The sequence below is a fragment of the Natrix helvetica genome, assembly GCF_964273705.1.
Source record: "Natrix helvetica genome assembly, contig: HAP1_SCAFFOLD_144, whole genome shotgun sequence".
Lineage (NCBI taxonomy): Eukaryota > Metazoa > Chordata > Lepidosauria > Squamata > Natricidae > Natrix > Natrix helvetica.
Window position 1 is genome coordinate 151,234 of NW_028113619.1, and position 20,701 is coordinate 171,934.

General features: G+C 58.5%; 1 protein-coding gene across 5 annotated transcripts in view; it reads right to left on the reverse strand.

The window, feature by feature from the left end:
• The window catches only part of TLN1 (talin 1), a 32,036-nt gene extending 14,702 nt beyond the window's left edge, over positions 1-17,334 (reverse strand). For 2 of the 5 annotated variants that reach the window (XM_081971804.1, XM_081971802.1), the window contains exons 1-23: positions 17,225-17,334; positions 9,190-9,353; positions 8,869-8,966; positions 8,089-8,218; positions 7,724-7,876; positions 7,488-7,630; positions 7,213-7,340; positions 7,018-7,078; positions 6,708-6,812; positions 6,386-6,541; positions 5,460-5,561; positions 4,605-4,681; positions 4,330-4,510; positions 3,936-4,049; positions 3,531-3,848; positions 2,853-2,951; positions 2,356-2,406; positions 1,590-1,757; positions 1,150-1,444; positions 871-1,037; positions 489-617; positions 294-407; positions 10-123 (exon numbers count right to left, since the gene is read on the reverse strand). In XM_081971804.1, coding sequence (XP_081827930.1) covers positions 10-123; positions 294-407; positions 489-617; positions 871-1,037; positions 1,150-1,444; positions 1,590-1,757; positions 2,356-2,406; positions 2,853-2,951; positions 3,531-3,848; positions 3,936-4,049; positions 4,330-4,510; positions 4,605-4,681; positions 5,460-5,561; positions 6,386-6,541; positions 6,708-6,812; positions 7,018-7,078; positions 7,213-7,340; positions 7,488-7,630; positions 7,724-7,876; positions 8,089-8,218; positions 8,869-8,966; positions 9,190-9,319 — 3,033 coding nt within the window. In that variant the 5' untranslated portion in view covers positions 9,320-9,353; positions 17,225-17,334. Of the gene's footprint in view, positions 1-9; positions 124-293; positions 408-488; positions 618-870; positions 1,038-1,149; positions 1,445-1,589; positions 1,758-2,355; positions 2,407-2,852; positions 2,952-3,530; positions 3,849-3,935; positions 4,050-4,329; positions 4,511-4,604; positions 4,682-5,459; positions 5,562-6,385; positions 6,542-6,707; positions 6,813-7,017; positions 7,079-7,212; positions 7,341-7,487; positions 7,631-7,723; positions 7,877-8,088; positions 8,219-8,868; positions 8,967-9,189; positions 9,354-10,567; positions 10,686-17,224 lie in introns of those variants that run through there. The other 3 variants (XM_081971806.1, XM_081971805.1, XM_081971803.1) reach the window with 2 other exon arrangements.
• Between the last annotated feature and the right edge of the window lie 3,367 nt (positions 17,335-20,701).

Genomic DNA, 20,701 nt, shown 5'->3' on the forward strand with positions numbered 1-20,701 from the left:
TCTGCTCACCTGCAGGAAGTTCTGGCTGGCGGCAATAAGGGCCAGCTGGGCACTGGGGCTGTCCGGCTGCGACTGGCTGCCCCGAACCCCCTGCACCAGCATCGGGATCTGATCGGCCACCACCTGCCGGGAGAGAAGAAGGAGGAGGTCTCGGCTGCAGGCCCCCCCTGGAAGGGAAGTCTTTCCCACTCTTCCCGGGGGAGGATGGTGGAGACAGGCCCACCCCACCCGTGTCGGAGACAAGGAATCAGAGGGGGCTTTGAGGAGAGGGTTCTGCCCCCCTTCCAGCTTACCTTGCAGCTCTGCACGAGCTGCTGCTGGGCGGAAGGGTTCTTGCTCCCTCCGGCACTGTGCTGGGCAGCCGCAATCATCTGAGTGGCAGCGGCAGCGGCTTGCTTGGCTGCATGCTGGGCAGAGAGATGCGGGTGAGGCCCTCACTTTCCCAGTCAGAAAGAGCTGCCCAGGAAGAACCAAAGAGGAAAACCCACCTCCAGCCGATGCACCAGCTTCTTCTTGATGGCGTTCTGGGCTGCGGCATTGGTAGCCATGCGGAGCCCCTCAGCCGCCTCCCGCAGCCGCTGCTGCTGCTCCTCGCTGTCCGGGTGGGCGGCAGCCCCCTGGCAGAAAGGACAGAGGCCCGTCAGGAAGACACTTCTCCCCAAATTCCTCTGCTCCATCCAGAAGGGGCAACTCCAATAAATCCTCAAGGGTGGGCTCCGGCAGGGCCCATTCGCCTGCAAGCCGCCTGCCAGGGGGCTTCCCCAGGAGAGAGGGCTGTTTTCTGCATTGTCCAGCTGTGGCCACAGAGCCAAAGAGGCACCGCCAGACCAAACGCCCCAGCCTTCTGCTCCGTGGAGCTCCGGACCAGACCTTTGCTGCTTCCACCATCTTGGCTGTGGCATCTGCCAGGAGCTTGGCAGCACTCAGCAATTTCCGTGAGTTTTCCAGGTCGGTTTCCCCCTCCGCGTCTGCCTTGATGGCGTTCACCAGGTCAGACGTCGCCTGGGCCAGGATGCGAGCCTGACGCACCATTTCACCTGGCGGGCAGAGAGCAGGAGAGGCCGTGAGGGGTTGTCCGGCAACCGCAGCTGGCATCCCCTTGCAACTCTGGGGCTTTGCAGGCAGGACAGCCTCCCAGGCCTTCCTCACCAGCGTCACCCATGGAGCTGAAGATGTTCTCGGTGACGTTGAGGATGGTGTCGGTGGCCTGGTCGTAGCGCCCGACGGGCTGCCCCCCCGTGGCGTGCTGCTTGATGTGCTCCAGCAGGTCATTGAGCGCCTGGGTCACCGCAGTGGCGGCCACCCCCACCTGTTTCAGCAACTGCTCGTCAGAGGTGGCCGCCTGGGAAGCATCCACACAGCCTTCCACGGACTTGGCCACCAGCTTCCCAGCCTCAATCAGTTGTTCCTGGCAGACGGGGGAGCTGATGGTGGGAGCGACCACCTGCCAAAGAAGGAGCAAGGTGCACAGGTTGAGAGCCGGCTCTCTGCCCACCGTCCAGCAGAGAAAGGAAGAGAGCCCCCCCTCCCTGCTGTCCCGACAAAGGCTGTGCTGCTGACCACCCAAATCCCTGGCAAGGAGGACTCACCTTGGTGCAAGCCACCAGCTGGGAAGTGGAGAGGGCACACTGGGTGGCCGCAGCGATCACCTGGGTCTGCAGCACAGAGTCCTCCGTCTTCTGGGCCACATTCTTGGCCTTCAGCACCAAAGCGGCCGCTGCGCTGGCCACCGCCTTGGCAAGCTGCATCAGCACGTCCTGGGGAAGGAAGGGCCACATCAGGCCACCTTCAGCACAGGATCTCACCTCCTCCACCGGGGGCCCCGGCTGGAGGGGGCCACGCTTCTGCCGCCAGCCTGCCCAACCGGGGACCTTCACCACCAGAGCAGCCCAATCTCAGGCGCAGAGTGCCGCACACCAAACCCATCACCAAGCCCAGCAGTCATAGCTTGGGGGCTGAGAGAGCAGACGGGGCTGCCAGGGCCCAGCACCTCCTTCTGCCAGTTTGTAAGCCTGCCCCCTGCCTCTCCTTTGCTGCCCAGCTGAAACTTCCCCCATTCAGGAGAAGCCCTGTATCTCTGGGGGGGTCGGAGGGTGCCCGGTCACCCCTGAGGAAGCAGGTTAGATCCAAGCAGTGAGCGCGGAGTGGGACCACGGGTCGCTTTCCGAGGGGCTTTTAAATTAAGAAGGTGGGGATTGGCAGCAGACTGAGCCCAGCCAGAGAGCGGCTTTGAAGAGCCCGGCAGAGAGGAAGCTTTGCAGGGACCCCTCAGGCAAGCACACCGATTGGGGACAGGGTGGCCAGAGCAGGGGCTCTGCCAGGAGCACAGCCACAGGCCAGCTCGGGCCCTTTTACCGTCTTGGCATCAGGGGCACACAGGGTCCGGAGGCGCCGGCTCTCCACAATCTGTATGTGAACATCCACATGCTGAGAGAGAGATCACGGCCAAGCCCACGAACCTCGGCTGCCCGTTGTGGAGCCACCTTCCAGACCATCAGGCCTCACTGAATCCCCACCCCACCCAACTCCCGACTCAAGGCAGGAACCTCCGCTTTGGACCCTCGCGGCTGGGCAAGCTCCCTCGGGCTCTGCACCGCCAACTGACTGCTGACTCTCAGGGAATCCTTGCTGGGGTGCAGCAAACTCCCTAGTTTGGGAGCCCAGGCCCTGGTAGTCTCGGCCTCCTTCCTGGGGCCCCCTTTGGGGATCAGAAGGGCCCGCTGTTGCCCCTCGGCCCCACGGCCTTTTCCCCCCGTCTCTCCTCCCAGAGGCTTCTCTGCAGCCCCCCAGGCAGCATTCATCCCCTCCTGAGCCGGTCCAATTCATGTGGGGGCTCTCGGCAGACCCCTCACCTGGAAATGGGGATCCGTGTCACTCTCCCCAATCTCCTGCAGCAATTCTCCGCTGGTCTGTCCCACAGCACCAGCTGCCTGCAACAGATTCTGCCGCGGCTGGATGGGAGAAAGCAGGGCGCATGTCAGTGCCTGGTCCTTGGTCTGGTCAAGTGCCCCGAAAAGGGTGGGCTGCCACTGTGCACCCTCCGGACTATCGATGGCAAGAGTCACCCTCTCCCCCAGGATTAGGAAAGCAGCTGCTGCAGGAGTCGGGGTACCCTGAGCCCCTGGGCCAGTGCTGCTGTCAGGAACCTGACTCTAGATCTCAGGGTGGGCAATGTCCGTCCCCCTCCTACCCCCTCCCCCACTCCCCCGGGCCCTGCTGCAAGGGCACCTCTGGAATCAAGCAAGGTCTGAGTCCACCTGCTCCTTTCCTTTTGCACGGCAGGTCAAAGCAGCAGTCACAGTGTTCCCTCCACCCCCATTCACTGCACAACAACCCTGTGAGGTGGGTTGGGGTGCAAAGGAAGGATGAGCCCAAAGACCCCCAGATAGATTCCACTGCCAGGGGGGATGGGAACTTGCAGCCCCCTCCCCCTAGCTCCAACCCCACCTTGGCTCTCCTAGGTCCAGCATCCCAAGCCAACTCCCCCCCCCCTTTGGAGCAGGTTCTGGGCCCCTCCCTCTGCCGCTGACCTCTGCGTTGGACGGCTGGGCTGTCTTCAACAGTTCTGAGACGGCCCCGGCCAGATTCTTAGCAGCCTGCAGGAGCTGCTGCCCGTTGCCGCCCTCGTCCTCCATTAGTGCCGCCAGCAGCTTCACCCCCTTGGACATTTCAGTCAGGTTGGAGGAGATGGTGGTGACGGCGCAGCCCACGGCCGTGTAGTCTGTCTCTGCCGGGTCACCGGCGGTCAGGTTGACCACTGAAGCTGTGCCTGCGGTGATGGCATCGACTTGGGAGTGGATTTCGTGCTTTGACTCATCCATCTTGTTCTTTCGCCAGGCCTTGGAGGCCTACGGATGGAGAAGCACCCTCAACTCCAGCCCCAGGAGGGACCTCTCCAGGGAACACCCAGCCCCCCTGCTTCCTGGGCCTCTCACCGCGTCTTGGCCCAGGGGTGGGAGGGTCTCGAAGTCGTCCAGGCTGGACTGGGCAGCTTTCACAGCCTGCAGGCTGGAGTTGAGGGTGCCCGTCAGGGCCTGCTGAGCCGATGTCTGCAGGGCAGAGCAGAAGAAAGACGGGTGAGCCAATTCCCCCCTCACGTAACCGCCCCCCCAACAGCAGCAGCAGGGGGGCTGGTGAGCGGGGCGAATGTGGGGCTGCCTCCCTATTTCCCAAGAATCGGAGGTGGCTTCAGGAAGGGGCACCAAGCCCTGGAGGGAAGCGGAAGCCCCAAGATTCGCACCAGAGCAACAGGGGCCCCGGGGGACGCAGCGGCTGGAGTTGAGATGATCTAGGAGGTCCAGAGCCCAGCCGGAAGCCTGGGACCCTTACCAGAGGGGGCATATGGCCCCGATGCATCTGCCCACTGGTGACCTGCTGCTGGGCCTGGGGCATGGTGCCCATCTGGAAGTTCTCTGGTCCACTGGCCCCCGGCCGTATGATGACCGGGAGGGCCACGGAGCTGTGCTCGGCTTTGTTCAGCTGGTTGAACTGCTGCTGCAAGAGGGTCGACCTAGCAGGCAAGCAGGGGGTGAAGCGCAGCCTCCACTCCCCCCCACCCCCCCCGCAACAGATTTCCCCTCCCGCCCCAGGAACGCCGGTCTTACTTCTTGGGGGACACGGAGTCCTCCAGCATGGTGGATTCCTCGTCTCCCTCCAAGCCAAAGTGGTCTTTGCTCTTTTTCTGCAAGGCAGAGGTAGCGGCAGTGGTGGGTTTCAAATTTTTTTAGAACCTATTCTGTGGGTGTGGACTATTTTATGGGCATGGCTTGGCAGTCATGTGACCGGACAGGTATGGCCAACTTGACATCACTCATGCACACTCAGTCACATGACCACACCCCTCCCCCCAAGCCATGTGGCAAAAAAAATTGGGACTCCTACGAAGAGGGGGGGGGGGAAGAGAGGGGAAAACCTCCCCAAAATAGACAACTGGAGGATTAAGGGCCGAAATTAGGGAGATCAGAGGAGGCAAGACAGAGGGGAATCCAGGGGAAAGCTATCACACGCTGGGGGAAAAACCTCGGGAGATCAGAGGAGGCAAGACAGAGGGGAATCCAGGAGAAAATTCCTGAGCTTGCCGCTGCTGTCTGGTGGATTGTGCCGCTGGACCTCTCCATGCTTCTCCGTTCACCACCTCCACTCCCAGGTATTGGACTTGACACCGAATTGGACTAGGATAGTGTGGACGGGCGGGGGGTGGGGTGGGGGGAGTGAGCGAGCGACAGGGCCGGGGCAGGCGTTCCGGAAGTTACTTCCGGGTCCACCAGTCGAACCTCCTCTCACCGGATCGGTAACTTTCACCATTCGGTTCTCCCGAGCCGTGCGAACCGGCAGAAACCCACCCCTGGGCAGCGGTCATCCCTTCCCCCCCCCCCAGCCAGCCAAAGTGAAGGGAGGGCGACTATGGCTCAGGGTGCCCCTTGACCCAGGTCAGGAGCCAGCCTCCTGCCCAGACCCACCTTCTTCAAGATGATGTCAATGTAGCCAGCGATGAGCTGGGCGATCTGCTCCCCTTCGGTGGTCTGCACAGAGTAATAGCCGTCCTGGTAGTCCCCAAAATCCTGCAACCCCAAAGCCAAGGCAGTCACTGGAGGGGGGGGGTGTTCCGGCTGGGATTGCTGCCCCACCCAAGACGCGACTGCGGAGGGTCTTCCTGCTCCTGGAAGGGGCAGCCGGAGAGCAACGACTCTCCCCACGACACCCTCCCTCCCCATTCCTCTTGCTGCCGTGCTCAGGAGCAGCCAGACAGAAAGGCTGGCCGCAGATGCCCCTGGTCAGCGGGCACAAGACTCGACCATTCCGCTGAGCCAGGGCCACCGCTTGGGGCGGCAATGGGTTTGGAAGGTGGGGGTTTGCCCACTGCGGCCCAGGAGAGATCAGCCCCAGAAGAGGGGGCCTTGGGGGGAGAGGAGATGGGTCCCACCCCGAGGGCCCCCCATCTGTGGGTCGCGGGTACCCCTTCAACCTGGCACAAAAGGCTTCAGGCGTAGCTAAGGGGGCAACGCCACGGGCAGAAGAGGAGATAGAAGAGGAGAAGAGGAGAAGGTCGCCAGGCAGCACCCTCATCCTGTGCTGGGAGGCAAGGGCAGGCCTGCCAGTCGAAAGTGGCAGGGTTGAAGAGGATGGGCAGGCAGCCCACAGAATGCCACAGCCGCAACTGGGCACAGCTATTCGGAGGGCAGTTCTCTGGGAAGTGGCCTCTACAGCCCTGAGTGGTTGGGGGCCCAAGCAGACTCTGCCTACTCCAGGAAGGCAGGGGCCTCACAGGGGGGCCCCTCCCCTCCAGTCTGCCTGCAGGGGAGGGAGGGAGGGAGGGAGGGGCTTCCCCCAGTGGGTCCTCAATGGGCCCTTTCCCTCTCCGTGGCCGCCTTCTTGGCGCTCTTACCAGGGTGAAGCTCTTGGGAGAGGCCGCCCAGCGCTTGATGTTGGTCAGATTCCACTCCTGAATGACCTCCTTGGTCTTCTCGTCCACACGCATCACGCACTCCTTGGTGATGCCCAGGAGACGGGGGACCAGCTTGTTCTTCCCCTTCATCTTCTCCTGCAAGGCAGGTGCCCAGGCCATGGGGTGTGCCTAATCCTCTCCAGCCCATAGCAGGAAAGCTCCAGCCAGCCCTCCCTCCTTCCCTTCCAGAGCCAGTGAGCAGGCTCTCTCCGGGGGGGGGGAGGGGGGGGGACAAAAAGGGGCCCGAAGGAGCATTGCTTACTTTGACCAGGAAGAAGGAGACGCCGTAGGTCTTGAGCGAGCGGGCAAGTTTCACGTAGCGGACCTTGGCTTCAATCTCACTCATTCCGCCACAGTTCTTGTGGGCCTTGTGGGAGGGGAGGGAGAACAGGGGGCTGCATTCTCCTGCTCCCTAATGACCTCCACCCCTGTCCCACGGCTCCCCCAACCCTTCTGCCCCACCATCCGTCTGCAGATTCTCTTCCCCCCTTCTGCCATGGTGCCCAGGCCTCCCAGGCCCTTCGGTAGTAGACGGGATGGGGCCCACAAGAGCCGCCCCCCCCCCCGCTCACCAGGAAAATCTTCCGCTCCCCCTTCTGCTTGATATACTCCTTTGGCAGGAAGTCTTTCAGGCTGCAGAGGGGGAAAGAGGGTCTCCCTCAGGCCCGGCTCCGCTGCTCTCTCCAGCCCTCCAGCCAGCACCCAGCCCAGGGGACTGCAGGGCAAACTCTGCCCCCTGCCCCAGGAAAGGACCCAGTGGGACTTACTCCAGAAACCCGGCCTTGTGCTTCTGCTCATTGTGAGGCCCAAACTGGATCTGACACTGGTAGCCAGCAAACTCGCAGGCTTTGTCGAAGGAGACGGGGTGGGAGCCGTTCAGGATATCATCACGGGCCTGGAGACAGAGGAGCAAGGTCAGCAGGGACCCTCCTCGCCTCTCCTCCCTGGGAGTGCAAGGCCTCCTCTGGAAGCCACCATTGCAATGCAGACGGGCTAAAGCGTCCCATGCCAGCCCCCAAGGCAGAGGGGCAGCGAGAGGCACCTGGACGTAGAGGAGGTTGAGCTGCACAGGGTCACGGGAATCCACGTTCTGGTCAGAGTAGAAGAACTTCCGCCGGAGGAGCAGCGTCTCGTTGTCATCAATGCCCTGTTCGCGCAAAGTGCGTCCGTGATCCAGCCAGTTCACTGCACGAGGAGGCAGGGCAGGATGAGAGCCGCCGAGGTCCCCTCCGCTCCACCCCACCCGCCTCCCCTGAGCGCTGGGCTCGGATCACGTACGTTCATCATCCGTGTGGAGCTTCTGCTTCAGCCTCTCCATCTTCTTCTCGTCGCGTAGGAGGGTCTTGTCCTTCCGGAGCGTGCCCGTCTGCTCCTCCTTCTTCTCCTCCAGGATCTCCCGCACCAGCGAGTACTCATCATAATTGGTGATGCCTGGGGGCACAAAGCAGCCTTGCCAGGGACAAAGGTCGCCCTGCCCACAGCCATGGACACAGCTGCCTGGTAGCCCAAGCCTCAGCTTGTCCCTCCTGGATCGGAGGGGGGGGGGGAGAGGAAGGACCCACAGAACAGAGGCTGTCTCCTCACTCCTCCCCCCTCCCGTCCGTCCGTCCGTCCGTCAACCCAATGGTCCCCAGGCTGCTCACCGATCCGGGCACAAATGGTCATCAGTATGTCGGTGACCGTCTTGGAGTCATCCACCATGACCGTCTTGACCGTCCCATCCAGCATGCGGATCTTCAGGGGCCGCTGCTTCTTCTTGTACTCCATGGTGTCCTGGGAAGGCAGATTTAGGGGTGGGGGCGAGTCAAGAAATGCCAGGGTCGGAATTGGGGGAGAGGGGGGTATGGAAAACCAAGGAAGTGGGAAAGAGCACGAGGGAGCCAAGAAGGTCGTCCCTCTGGGGCTCCTCCTGCTGAGCCATCAGCCAGGGCTTCTTCCAGGGCTGACCCACTTGGGCCCATGCTGGAGATGCTCCTCTCCTCCCCCAGTAGCCAGCTGCGAGGGGGGTGTGTGTGTGTGTGTGTGTGTGTGTGTGTGTAGAGGTGAGGTCCTTGGCTCGCCCCTGAGAGATGCTTCAAGGGAGAAGCTTCAAGGCTTCTCCTCCGCCAGCCGCCGCCAAGAGGACCCTCCGTAGGCAGGAAGGACCCATATCCCAGGGGAGATGCGGAGGCCGATGCTGGCCCAGCCAGAGGGAGCGGCTGACCTGGCTCCGGACTGGGAGCAATGCTGTTCCAGGGGAATTTTAGTGGCCATTTCTGGAGGAGGGGCTTAGCTCCAGGCCACATGGTCAAGAGCAGCCTATCCTGGGAGGCGGGGAGTTATGCTGGAGCCCTTCATTAACTGCTGTGGCCAACACTGGCCTTCAGCCTCACCCTCCACCAATCCACTTGGTTGATCAGAAAGGCCCCCAGGGAAGCACTCACCCCATTGCGGAGCATGTAGTAGTCCAGAGCCTTCCCGGCCTCCAACCATATCCCCTTCTTGGGGTCTTCATCCGAGAGGAAAAGGCCAAAGTCGTGGGCTGAAGAAAGAACAGCAGGAAGGGGGTTGGCCCAGGGCGGGGCGGGTGGAGGCGGCTTGAGGTCAGCCAGCGGTGCCCCCAGGCCACAGGGACAAGAATAAGGGACAAGGTGGAAGCGGGAACCAGTCTCCCTGGCCCACCCCCACAGCAGTTCCTGATTGGTAGCCCACCCGGCTCTCCCTCGGCATCTCCTTCTCCAAGGGAAGCCTGCCTGGCCACTTACGCTGCCCCATCTGCGCCTCCGGCACCCGTTCCCGGATGATGCGGCAGGCGTCGTACACCATAGTGGAGGGCTCAAACTGCATAGTCTTCACCGCGTTGCCAATGCTTATCTTGAGCGATAAGGCCACCATGATGGCGCCTGAGATGTTCCCTCTCCTGCTTCACCTGTTGAAGAAGGGCGGGGTGAGCAGGGAGTCCCCCCCAGGTGCCACGGGAAGGCATTCTCTGTGTGTGTCAACTCCCCTCCCCCACATCCCTGGCAGAGCTGCTGGAGGGGGGGGGGCAGAGGTCAAGATGAGAACAGGCTGCCGCCCCATGACAAGAAACTTCCCTTTTCCTGCCATCGCCTGGAGAAGTGTGGAGCTCCCATGACCACGCAGGCGCTGCTTGCGCCAGGGTAGGAGGAAAGGGGGGGGGGCGGGGAGGTCGCCCAGGAGGAACCTGCAGGCGAAGATGTGCCCGTATCATGCCCACAGGAGGAAGCCCCTCACGGTGGAGCTGAGCTGATAAGGCCAGTGGCCGGAGGAGGCAGATTATGCCCAGATGGCCGGCAAGAGGAAACCACTAAAGGAAGCCAGAAGACGCAGCCTGGCACCAGACGGTTGCCTCCCCGCCCACCCGAAAACTGAAGGCTTCTCCAATGCCTCTGGCATGAAATGGAGATGGGGCCTGAAATGAGGAGGCTGCAGAGGGCCCTCCCGGGCACAGCTACCTCACGGGGGGGGGGGGGGGGGCAGGGGAGAGAGTTCTCCACCCCGGGTATAAAGCCCTGGATGCACTTCCTGGAGGAAAGAAGGAGCCCCTCCTACTAGGAAGGAAGTCCATGCCAGAAAACCAAGGTGCCAACACCGTGCTGCACCCCACCCTGCCACCTCCACCCTTTCATCACGCCTCGCTGCTTCCCTGGAGCTCAGAGAGAGAGTGGGACTGGCAGCAGTTTCCAGGGAAGAGTTACCTTCTCCTGGCATTATCTTCCCCCACACAAAACTGAAGCATAACACAGACCTCTTACGCGCTCAATATACGTTAGTAATTATTACATGTCTTTAACCCCTTATAAACACTTACACTTACATATATTATATCATCTTTCGGTCTACGCATCCTAGTTCTTCTCCACTCCGGCTTCCCTTCCTCAAATCCAACCATTGATAAAATCTATTCCAAATCTCATCGTATTCCGTCTCTCCTTCATTTTTTAGTTCCATCGTCAGTCTATCACAATCTAGATTCTGCACAATCTAATATTTTCTTTATTATTTCCTTTTCTAGAGGAATATTTTCACATTTCCAATGTTGGGCATAAACCATTCTCGCTGCTGTTATAGCATGTAGTATTAAATATGTTATCCCTTTATTTTGTCCTTCTATTATATTACCTGATTCTGCCTGTCCAGCTGCCCAGTCCTTTGCGGTCTTTGTTGTGGGTGGGTGGGTGGGGGAACGGACGGACAGACGGACTTTGGGTGTGGAGCCTGCCTGCTTCGGCTTCTGGACAGGGCGAGACTCAGCAGCTGCAGCCCCTTTCCTCTCATCTGACCCCAAGGCCAGCCCCCTCTTCTTCCTGGGCAGGTCACGCCCACTCCCCAAGGCCCCTCCCCTCGACAGCACCCGCCAATCAGGTCAATTTGGATGCCCTGCCACCTCTCGCCCCAAAGCCTCCAGGAGCAGCTCCCAGCCCAAGTCAGAGCCTAGCCAGGAGGGCATCTTTTCTTCACCCAAAGTGAGGACCCCCAGCAGCTGAAGCCCAGCCCAGCCAGCAGGACAGGTTTTTCCTCACTGCCCATGAGGTGGGGGGTCGCATTTGAGGAGGGGGAAGCAGAGCCAGGAGCCCCAGGATGCTCATAAGCTGGAGGTGGGTCCAACCCTGCTTCTGCTCCTCCTCCTCCTCCTCCTCCTCAGCCACAAGTCCTTTTGTGGCCACAGGTGGAATTGGGGCCCCCTCCCAAAGGGGCTCCAGAAGGACCACCTGAAGGACGCTCTCCCCACTGCTGCTGCTGCTGCTCCTGGTTGGTCTCAGTGGGCTTCACTGCCTTTCACGCTGGGCTCCAGGATGCTGCCCCTCAACCCCGACCGACCCAGAACTCAGCAGATTCTCTACCTGCCCCACCCTGGAATGGGGCTGGAGGTGGTAACCTTGTTAACGTTGTAGGCCAACCATGGGAGGGAAAAGCAAAAGCAGGCGGCAAAGCCAATCTCTCAAGGGCAGGGAGGGGCTCTGAGCCCCCCCTCTTCATATAGGCCCCCTGGGCTGTTCAGAGACCCCCGTCAAGAAGCAGCTGGTAAAGCAGCAGGTACTCCCGGCCTCTGCCCCAGAGTCCTCCCTGGCCTCCCCCTAGGAGGCAGTCCCCCCCCCCAGCATCATCCCCCCCCATGCCAGGGAGACATTCCAGAGCTGCATTCTCAGCATGCCCCAAAGACGTCTGCTCCCAGGAGCACCCCCCCTTCCATCCCCCCCTGCTGGCTCGTCCCCAGGCAGGCCAGAGGCTCCGTGGTCTGTGGGGGGAGGAAGGAGGAGCAGGCCTCTGCCTAAGCACCCTCCCCCCCCCACCCTCTGAAAGAGGAAGCAGGGCTAGCAACCAATGTGTGTGTGGGGGGGGACTTTCCTTCCCGGTTCCCAGAAGACCTGCTCCAGCCGTGCTTTGGTTAGGCTTCCCCTTTCTCACAACCCCCAACCCTCCTCCCAACTGCCAACAGGAGAAGCAGACCCTTCTCTGAAAGACGGGAGGGGAGCCCCCTCCCATTCCTCCACCCGAGTGCCCCCCCCAAAGCTCCCCTGGCCTTGGCAGTGCCACAAGGAGCTCCCGTCCTCCTGCACAGACAGGGGCTGCCCACGTCCCTGGGCAAAAAGGCTGCCGCCACCCGCTGTGCTCTAAAGCGCCTCCAAATGCAGCCTGGGAATTGTCAACTGCTTTGGACATTGCGTGAGTGCGTGCGTGCGTGCGTGTGGCGGGTGAGCCAATTTCTTCAAACGGAAGTGCAGCAGATCAACCCCTTTAGCAAGCAGCACAAGCTGCCAGATGGGCCTCAACCACCACTTGGGGACCGGAGGAAGAGGGGTGGTCTGGCCAAACCGTTGGCAAACTATCTGCAGAATGGGCTGGGTAAGAGCCAGCCCCGGCCCCCTTCCCCACCCGGATTTCCCCAGAGAAATGTTGGGCCTGAAGTCCCATCCCCCCATGGTTGCCAGAGGGCCAGACCTTCCTTCGCAGGAGACAGGTTGGGGGGCTGGGGGGGACACACAGGCCCAGGCATTCTCAGAAACAGTCAAACAGCAGCATCCGGCAAGCCTTTGCCCGGCCTCTGGGGCGGTCATTCAAAAGAGCACTAAAGGACCAGCATGCAGCAGATGCCAAGCAGCCCCTGAGCCCCTGCCCTCCTTTCCTCACGCCTTTGTTCTGGGTGGGTCCCCCGGTCCCCCTCCTCTTGCAGACCGAAGGACAAAAACACGGAAATGGGGGATTGGAATCAAAGAGCTGCCAACTTTCTAGCTTGGATAAGCACTGAGCCCCAAAAGAAGATGACTCTGCATGAATTGGGGCACAGATGTTTTATTTTTATTCATTTATTTAGTTTGTCACTCATGTACAAGATAAAAGGAATAAGAATAAACATGAATAACAACATAGGAAATGAGTACAAATAAATGCGGACATTAGGACAGGGGCGGTAGGCATGCTGGTGCGCTTATGCACGCCCCCTTACAGGCCTCCTAGGAATGGGGTGAGGTCAACAGTAGACAGTCTTAGGTTCAAATTATGGGGAGTTGGGGATGTAACGACAGAGTCAGGTAGTGCATTCCAGGCATTGGCCTTTCTGTTGCTGAATGGAACGACCCTCTCCCCAGCAGGACCCCAGGACCAACCAAAGCCAAGCACTGGCAGTCCCAGGCTGGAGCTTCTGCAGACAAAAACTCGTGTGTGTGTGTGTGTGTGTGTGTGTGTGTGTGTGTGTGTGTCTCAGGAGGGGGTGTTGTCTCATGCAGAGCAGAATCACCAGCAGCAAAGAATGGTGTGGGGAGGGGGATGACCGGGTGGGTAGAGGACGGATGGACGCAAGCCTACACTAGAGCAGAGCCTGGGAAAGCTGGCCCTCAAGATTTTTATAAACCCATCAACTACTCTGAAGTTCTCCATTGAAAAATGCAGCCTGAATACCCCCCCCCCCTCATGCCAGGTGGGGGAGCAGAGCCTTAACATTGAATGGACTGAAAGTAATTTGGGGTGCTGAATGTCTCCACAGAAACACGAATCAGCCTAAGAACAAATAGGGGAGGAGGAGGAGGAGGAGGAGGAGGAGGAGGAGGAGGAGGAGGAGGAGGAGGAAGAGAGGCACTGGGCCCTCTTGCGTTCCTTCTCTGCCTTTCAGTTGGTGGCATCGAACAAGGAATCTGCGAGGCGAGGCTCTCGGCTACAGCAGGGCAGATGGAAATGGGGGCCCAGAAGGCAAGGGGGGAGCCAACTGCAGAACAGGGATAGGTGGAAGACGTCTTGATGCAGGAAGGCACCCAATCTGAGGGGGCTGCGGGAAGGTGGTGGAGCTGACGCCCCCTGCTCAAAGACCACCAGGCACCTTTAACCTTACGCTTCCCCACCCTGCAAAGGGAGAGCCAGAAAGTTTCAATAGGTGAAGCCCATTCCAGCCGAAAGGGCCATGCAGCAGGCAAGGGGAAGGTCTCCTCCTCCTCCTCGCTCTCCAGAAGGCCAAAGGAAACCTGAAGCTGGCTGTGCCAGGGCCAAAGGCCTTCCGAGAGCCCCAGTGTAAGAGAGCCAGCTGTGCCAGGAGCAGCCCAAGGCCAGCCAAGCCACCCAGGTTCCTCGGCCCTTTTCTGTGCTACTCAAAGGGAGCAGGGTGACTGCTCTTTAGGAGAGTTTCAGGAAGGAAGGAAGGAAGGAAGGAAGGAAGGAAGGAAGGAAGGAGCAGCCAGCCACCCACCCGCACCCACTGGCCCAGGGCCATCTCTATGCAAAAGAGAAATGCAACAGGAAACGGCTCAGCCGCCCAGCTCCCACTGCTGTTCTGCGGCCGGGTCTAGAGTTGAGAGGCCTCCAAACACCCAGGCAGGGCTCCCCTCCTTCCCTTCCCCACACGGCACCGCCTGCCCTCCTTGCTGAGGGTGGAGAGGAGAGTCCACCCCGGGGTTATGCCATTCCAAGTCAGAAAGCCCCCTCCCTCCCTCCCTCCCTCCCTGGGCGTGAGGTGCATCCCAGCCCCACCCTTTCTGAGCTGGGCCTCCTCTCCCTGACTCTGCCCTGCAGCAGCCAAGGGCCGCCTGGGACCCAGCCAGTCCCGGCCTCCCAACGGAAGCACAACATCTGCAGCTTTTGGCACACTGGCAGTTGTAGAAGGGAGCCCCCGACCCAAACCTCCGGAGGGGCTGAGCTGCCTCGCCTGCTCCCTGACTCCACAGGACGGAAGGGCCGACTCACCCCTGCAGGACGGTCCCACATCAGCTGCCTGCAGGTCCACTTCCTGCCCGCCCAGCTCATGGCTGCCTCAACAGGCTCCACTGACGCCAGAGCTTCCTCCCTCCCGCTTAGGGCACAAGGGAAGGAGGGCAAAGGGGTCAGAGGGGGCGCCTCTTGCTGGGGACCTCTGGTGCCCCCTCTGCCTTCCAAGGTGCCCCAAAGAGGGGGGAAGAGGAAGAACACCCGCCCCCCACAGAGCCAGGAACAGGGGGCTGACTCCCTCCCTCCAAAAGCCATCCTGGGATGGCCATCCCCGCCTGGCTCTCCCTGAACAGAAACCAGGAGAGGGAAAGGAGGGAGGGGGCCCACGCGTACCCGGTTTCTTCTCTGTGCCCACCACGTTTGGAAGACATGCACTCAAGAGGGCCCTTCAGCCTGAACCCTGCAGGGCACTCTTGGCTTTGCCTCGTCCCTCCCAAATGTGGAGGCAGCAGCTTCCAGCCAGGAGGAGGAGGAGGAACCGAGTGGGAAGTGTCCCCCTCCCACTGCAAAAGAGTCTACAATGATTGCTACCAAATATGGACTGCCTGGCCACCTCTGGCCCCTGGCTCAGCTGCAGGGCCTCTATTTGGAGAGAGAGAACCACAGCACCAAGAACTGGCAGATGGAGCAACGCCCAACATGGTGGGGGCCTAGGCTACTCTTGTGTCAGAGGAGGAAAGTGAAGGGCAGCCCCCCCCCAATCCTGGATATGCCTCCCGGGGCCGCCTCCCCACCCTGGGCAAGCATGCCACTTTCCTTCTGGAGCCCCAGGAATGATTTGTGGCCCTCTTGTGGGATTCCTGCCCTTTGCAGCTTCCAGGCGCTCTAACCCAGGTGGTAGGGGCAGCCCTGGGTGTCAGGGTAAGATGGAGGAGCGGTCACCCCACACAAGGCATTGCTGAACGAAGCAGATGTTACAGCTGCAGTCAAAGGCTCTGCATTCAGTGGGGGGAGGCCCCACTTCTGCAACAAAAAGAAACAAGGGAGATGCCGAACTGTGCCCGGTGATCCCTGGCAGTTCCCTTTCAACTGAGCACTGCAAGACAGCTTCCACGTGGGAGGAAAGCTGGCTGCATGCTCTCCCTCCAGAGGCCTCCTCTTGGGCACATCTGCTGCCTCGCTCTCGGCTCCAGCAAAAAGCGGAAGCCCTGAGGAAGCCCAAGGCCATGGAGCTCCAGGGGGGGGGGGGGGCTTCTCACAGGCGTCCTAGAGACCCTCACAAAGCAAGTCAGGAGGGCACCAGCAGCCCCAACCAAGGAAGAGCCGCTTTAGAAAGGAACAGAAAGTGGAAATCAACTTGGCAGCCACCAAAGAGCAAAGCAGTAAACCAAAGTCGGTTACGGCAAAGTCAATTACTCCAAATTCAACAGCTCCATTTTCATTAGGTTAAAAATAATCCCAGTCAACTTGATCAAAATGGCCCAAAACCTTTGACAAAGCTTGCAGCCTTGACTGTCGTGTGTGGTTTTATTTTTTCCTGTAAACACTCGTCTGCTAATTCTGGAGAACGCCTTGCACAAGACACAGTTGGTGCTACAAACCTACTAGAGTGCTCTATTTTTTTAAAGTGCGTCTTCGATACACCCTGGTTGCTTGCAGGCCTTCATGAACCGTCTGCCAGCCAGCAACCAAACTCCAGATAACCCCGAGGCCTCCCCAATTCAGCCGGAGCAGCTAGCGATTCCCTCCTATTAGAAAAACGATTTCAGCCCTCTAACAGAGAGCTCTTCATGCAAAGGCCCCTCCCTCAGCCCCCCTCCCCCCCCAAGGAGCACAGCGCCATAAAAGGGACTATTTGTTCACATTCGGTTCAATATTGAAACTCCGCCTTTTCCCCCGCCTGGAATTTAAGGAGCAGGCGAGCTTCTCCCGCTTCGCCTGCGCCAAGCAACCCGCCCCCTGCAAAGTAGACTGGCTGGCCCGGGGGGGGGGGGGCGAGAGCTGCAGAGGGGGCAGCCGGTAGTGGAGTTCCCCCTTTCCGTTTTCCTTCGGACCGAAGGCCAACTTTCCCGGAGGCCCCGCTCCGAGGGGCAGCACCTTCCCCGCCCCCCCCCGCCCGTGTCCAGCCAAGAGGGGAGCAGGGGGGCTGGGCGGGGCAAAGCGCTGCCGGCTCCGTCAGGAGAGCCCCCGAACTCCCAGGGCTGCACTCCCGAGGCAGCGAGCGCGGGGGTCCCAGGGCCGGGGAGGAGGGGGGGAGGACGGAAGCGGCGGGGGGGGAGAGGGGCGCCCGCCTATGCCCGGGACCTCAAGGCCGAGAGCAGCGAGGGCCCCCCTGCCCCCTCCCCTCTCGATTGGGGGAGCGGGGGCGGAGTTGTGGGTCCACCCGGGGCTTTCTCCGCCGCCAGACCACCCGCCCACCCGGGGGAAAGTTGGAGGCCGGCCCGGGCAAGACTCCCCGCGTCCGCCACTTTGCGCCCGTCCTGCAAACCCGGGAAGAGCCGGACGGCGCCCGGGGCCTCCTCAGCCGGGCATTGGTGCTCCGGGCGGGCGAGCGCGAGGCGCGGAGCGGCGCTCTTTCCCGCCCGGAGCGGCGCGTGGCTGGTTGGGCCTCCTGGTGGGGCGGCGGCGGCGGCGGCGCGTTCCTACCTGCGGGGCGAGGCGGCGGCGGCGGCGGCAGGCGCTGGGCTGTGAGCGAGGGCGGGGAGGGACGCCCCAGCCCCCGCCTGGCCCCGCCCCTCCCGCCAGGCGCCTCCCCGCCAGGGCGCATGCCCGGGGCCCTCGGAGGGAGGGGGGCTCCCTCCCGGCCGCCGCTGAGTCGAGACCTCCGAAACGCCTCTTGGCCGTCGGGCCGAGGGGAGAAGGGGAGCAGCGGCCTCTTCCGCCGAGAGCAGTCCGGGACACCGGAGCCCCAACGGCCTCCATCCTCTTTCTCCCCGGTGGGCCGGAGCGTTCTGCAGGCGGGGGCCTTTCGGACCTGGTTTTCGAAAGGTTCCGGGACTTTATTCCCAGAATTCCTAGGCCACCCAACTTGGTCGATGTGGAGGGTCGCTTTCGAGCCGGGGAGTTCTGGGAGTTGAAGTCCCCCGTGTTAAACTGGCCAAAGCTGCCAAGCGCCGCTCTGGAGGTTTCGCGCTTTTGTTGCTTTTAGTTGAGTGGAGAACATCGGAATGCGCCTCATCCCCACCCCTTCTGTGCTGCTGGAGTCCGTGCCGGTGCCTGTCCTTGGGGGAAGGGCAGAGAACCTGGGCAGGGTCTCCCGGGCTGCCCTAGCAGAGCAGGCACCCACCTCCCTTGGGCAGTAGCTACAGAGGGAGGCTGCTTTGGAGGCCCCGTGGCGACCCATGCCACACCCGGAGGAAGCGCTCTGGAAAAACACACCGGGAACCCCTTAGTTGTTCAGGCTGCCCTGCAGGGAAAGAAAATCCAAAGCTGCAAAGACAAAATCACATTAAGAACCTGGTAAAGCAGTTATTGGGTGGCCCTTGCGGCACTGCTCGCAAGCTGCACCGGTTGCCAGTTTGTTTCCGGGTCCAATTCAAGGTGTTGGAAACCCTTCACGGCCCTGGGTTCAGGGTTACCTGATTGAGTTGGGCAGCTATGGAAATTAAGCAAAGAAGTAAAGAAATAGAACCCAATGAACCAGTCCCAATGCGAGAATGGCATCTTAGTTAATGTATTAGTCAGGTCCACCAGATCCTCCCCACCTTCCTTTTTCTCCCTTCATCTTGGTTAGTTGGATTTTAACTGAATTTTAAATGTATGCTATTGAAATCTATAATTAATGCTTTATATAATGTAATTGTATGATTATAAGCCTCCTAGAGTTGCCTCAGCAAGATGGGAGGCATGCAAGTGTCATCATCATCATCATCATCCATGAATCTGGGAAAGCTCAAGACAATGAAAGTTTAAGTTGCCCCTTGACAGCTCCAGCATCAGAAGGGGTCCCTTAGAGCATCCCACTCTCTTCTGTTCAGGACACAAAAAGGCAAGAGTTGCCTTCATAGGAAGGGCAGAGGAAGGCACGACTTGGATACAATGCAGTCAAGGAACAAATAATATCAATATCCATAGACTTAATGGACAACACTTTAAGTAATGGTTAGCCAAGCTTATATTCCAACCACGAATTCAGAAAGAAACAGAGGCTGAAGGGTCTTAGGCGAAGTTCAATCTGAAATAAACAATATGCAAGCAAGATGAGGGTCTCCTGCTTAGAGGCTGGAATGCCCAAGTTGGAAATGGTGAGGTGGAAAACATCCTTGCATTGCTTGGCCTGGAAAACTGAAAGACAGCAGGATAAACCCACCAGCTTCTGCCAATTCAGTTCTTCCTTCATTCTCTGCACATTCTTAAAACAACATATATGTAGGTACACAGGTTGCCGGGCTACCATCACAGGTAGTCTCCTCAGTTAACTGTGGTAATTTTGACTGTAAAGTGCGACGGCATCGCTTAGCAATCCCTGTAGTCCTAGTTGCCGTCATTAATTGGATCCCACAGTTGTTAGGCAAAAAAACTTCCTGCTGCCTTCTCACGAGGAAAGTCAGAAGTCCCCGGGTCTGCAGACAGGTAAATTGCTACTGCTGCGTGGGGAGGGAGGGGTGTCAAAGAGTCAGGGAGGGTGTACAAGAACATTCAGGAACAATTAAGAGACGATAAAGACATAAAAGGAATGGAAATTTAAAAAATATAAATTGCAAGCATTCGCGGATGACCTGGTATTTATTTTAGAGGATCCATTGGAAACCGCACCTAAATTGATAGAAAAAATAGAGGAATATGGAAGAGTAGCAGGTTTGAAAATAAAGACAAAACAAAGATTTTGACAAAATAAAGACAAAAGGAAGTATTGGCGGAAGCTTTGAAGATTCAGGTCACAAACAAGTTTAAATATTTGGGGATATATTTGACAGCAAGATGTAGTACACTTAAAGAGAACAATTATTATAAACTTAAACAACAAATTATGACAGACCTGGCCAAATGGGAAAACTTACAACTATCGCTAATAGGGAGAATATCAACAATCAAGATGAATATACTACCCAGGATTTGATATTTGTTCCAGACAATTCCAATTAGATTAGGGAAAGATTTCATTGAAGACCTTAACAAAATAGTATTTTTTTTAAACAGTTTTTTATTGATTTTTTGATGTTTTACATAGGGAAAAGGTAAGGGAAAGGTTACAAATTTTGGCAGCTGCGAAATGCGGTAGGTGCACCCCCCCCTCCAAACTCATACATTTGCATAAAATTCAAATATTACATAATAGCATATAGTCAGTGTGGTAAATTCAATTGGTAATTTCGGTCAGTTTATATCACGTGGATTTTCTTGCTTATTTGTGTGATCTGAGCTTTCTTGATGTCGCCCCATCTCACCCAGTTGGCAGTGCTCCGGCCCCTCCCGTGTCTTGTACATCTACTGAAGTGTCTTCTGGTTTTTCTAGGAGTAGTTTATTTTTTTCCATAAAGGCCTGCGCCTCTATGGGTGTATTAATTCTAACTCTTGTCTCCTCCCAGAATATTAGCATACCTTCAGGCAGTAACCATCGAAACCACACCCCCTTCTGGTATAGTTTATTCGCCAATTGCGAATAAGATTTTCTTTTCTCCCTCACTTTCTTGGGGATCTGTTTCAGAATGGTTATCTCCTTATCTTTGTATGTCAAGGCTTGCCCCCTTTGTGCATTCAGGATTTCATCTCTTGTGCTTTTCCTAAGAAATTTAATGTGTACCTCCCTGGGGACATTGTGTGTTCTAGCATACGCTGAGTTCACTCTATAGGCCAGGTCTATTTCCCACCCCATCTGTTGTTTTTCCTTCTGAATATACTCAGCCAAAATGGTTGTCATGATGTCCCTTATGTTTTCATCATCTGTCTCCATCACGTTCTGGAATGTAAGATAAAAAGACATTCTCTCAAACTCTATTTTCATTTGTTGGGTGTCAAGTTCTTTGTTTCCCCTCTGCACACCCTCTATCCCTCCCTTCATCTCAGCCGCCCCATCTTCCAAAAGATCCAGTCTCTGTGAGTTCTTATTAATTTTATCCTGGTTCTCTTTAATTTCTTCTTTCATCTCCTTCAATTGTCTCTTTATTTCCTCTTGTCCCTGTA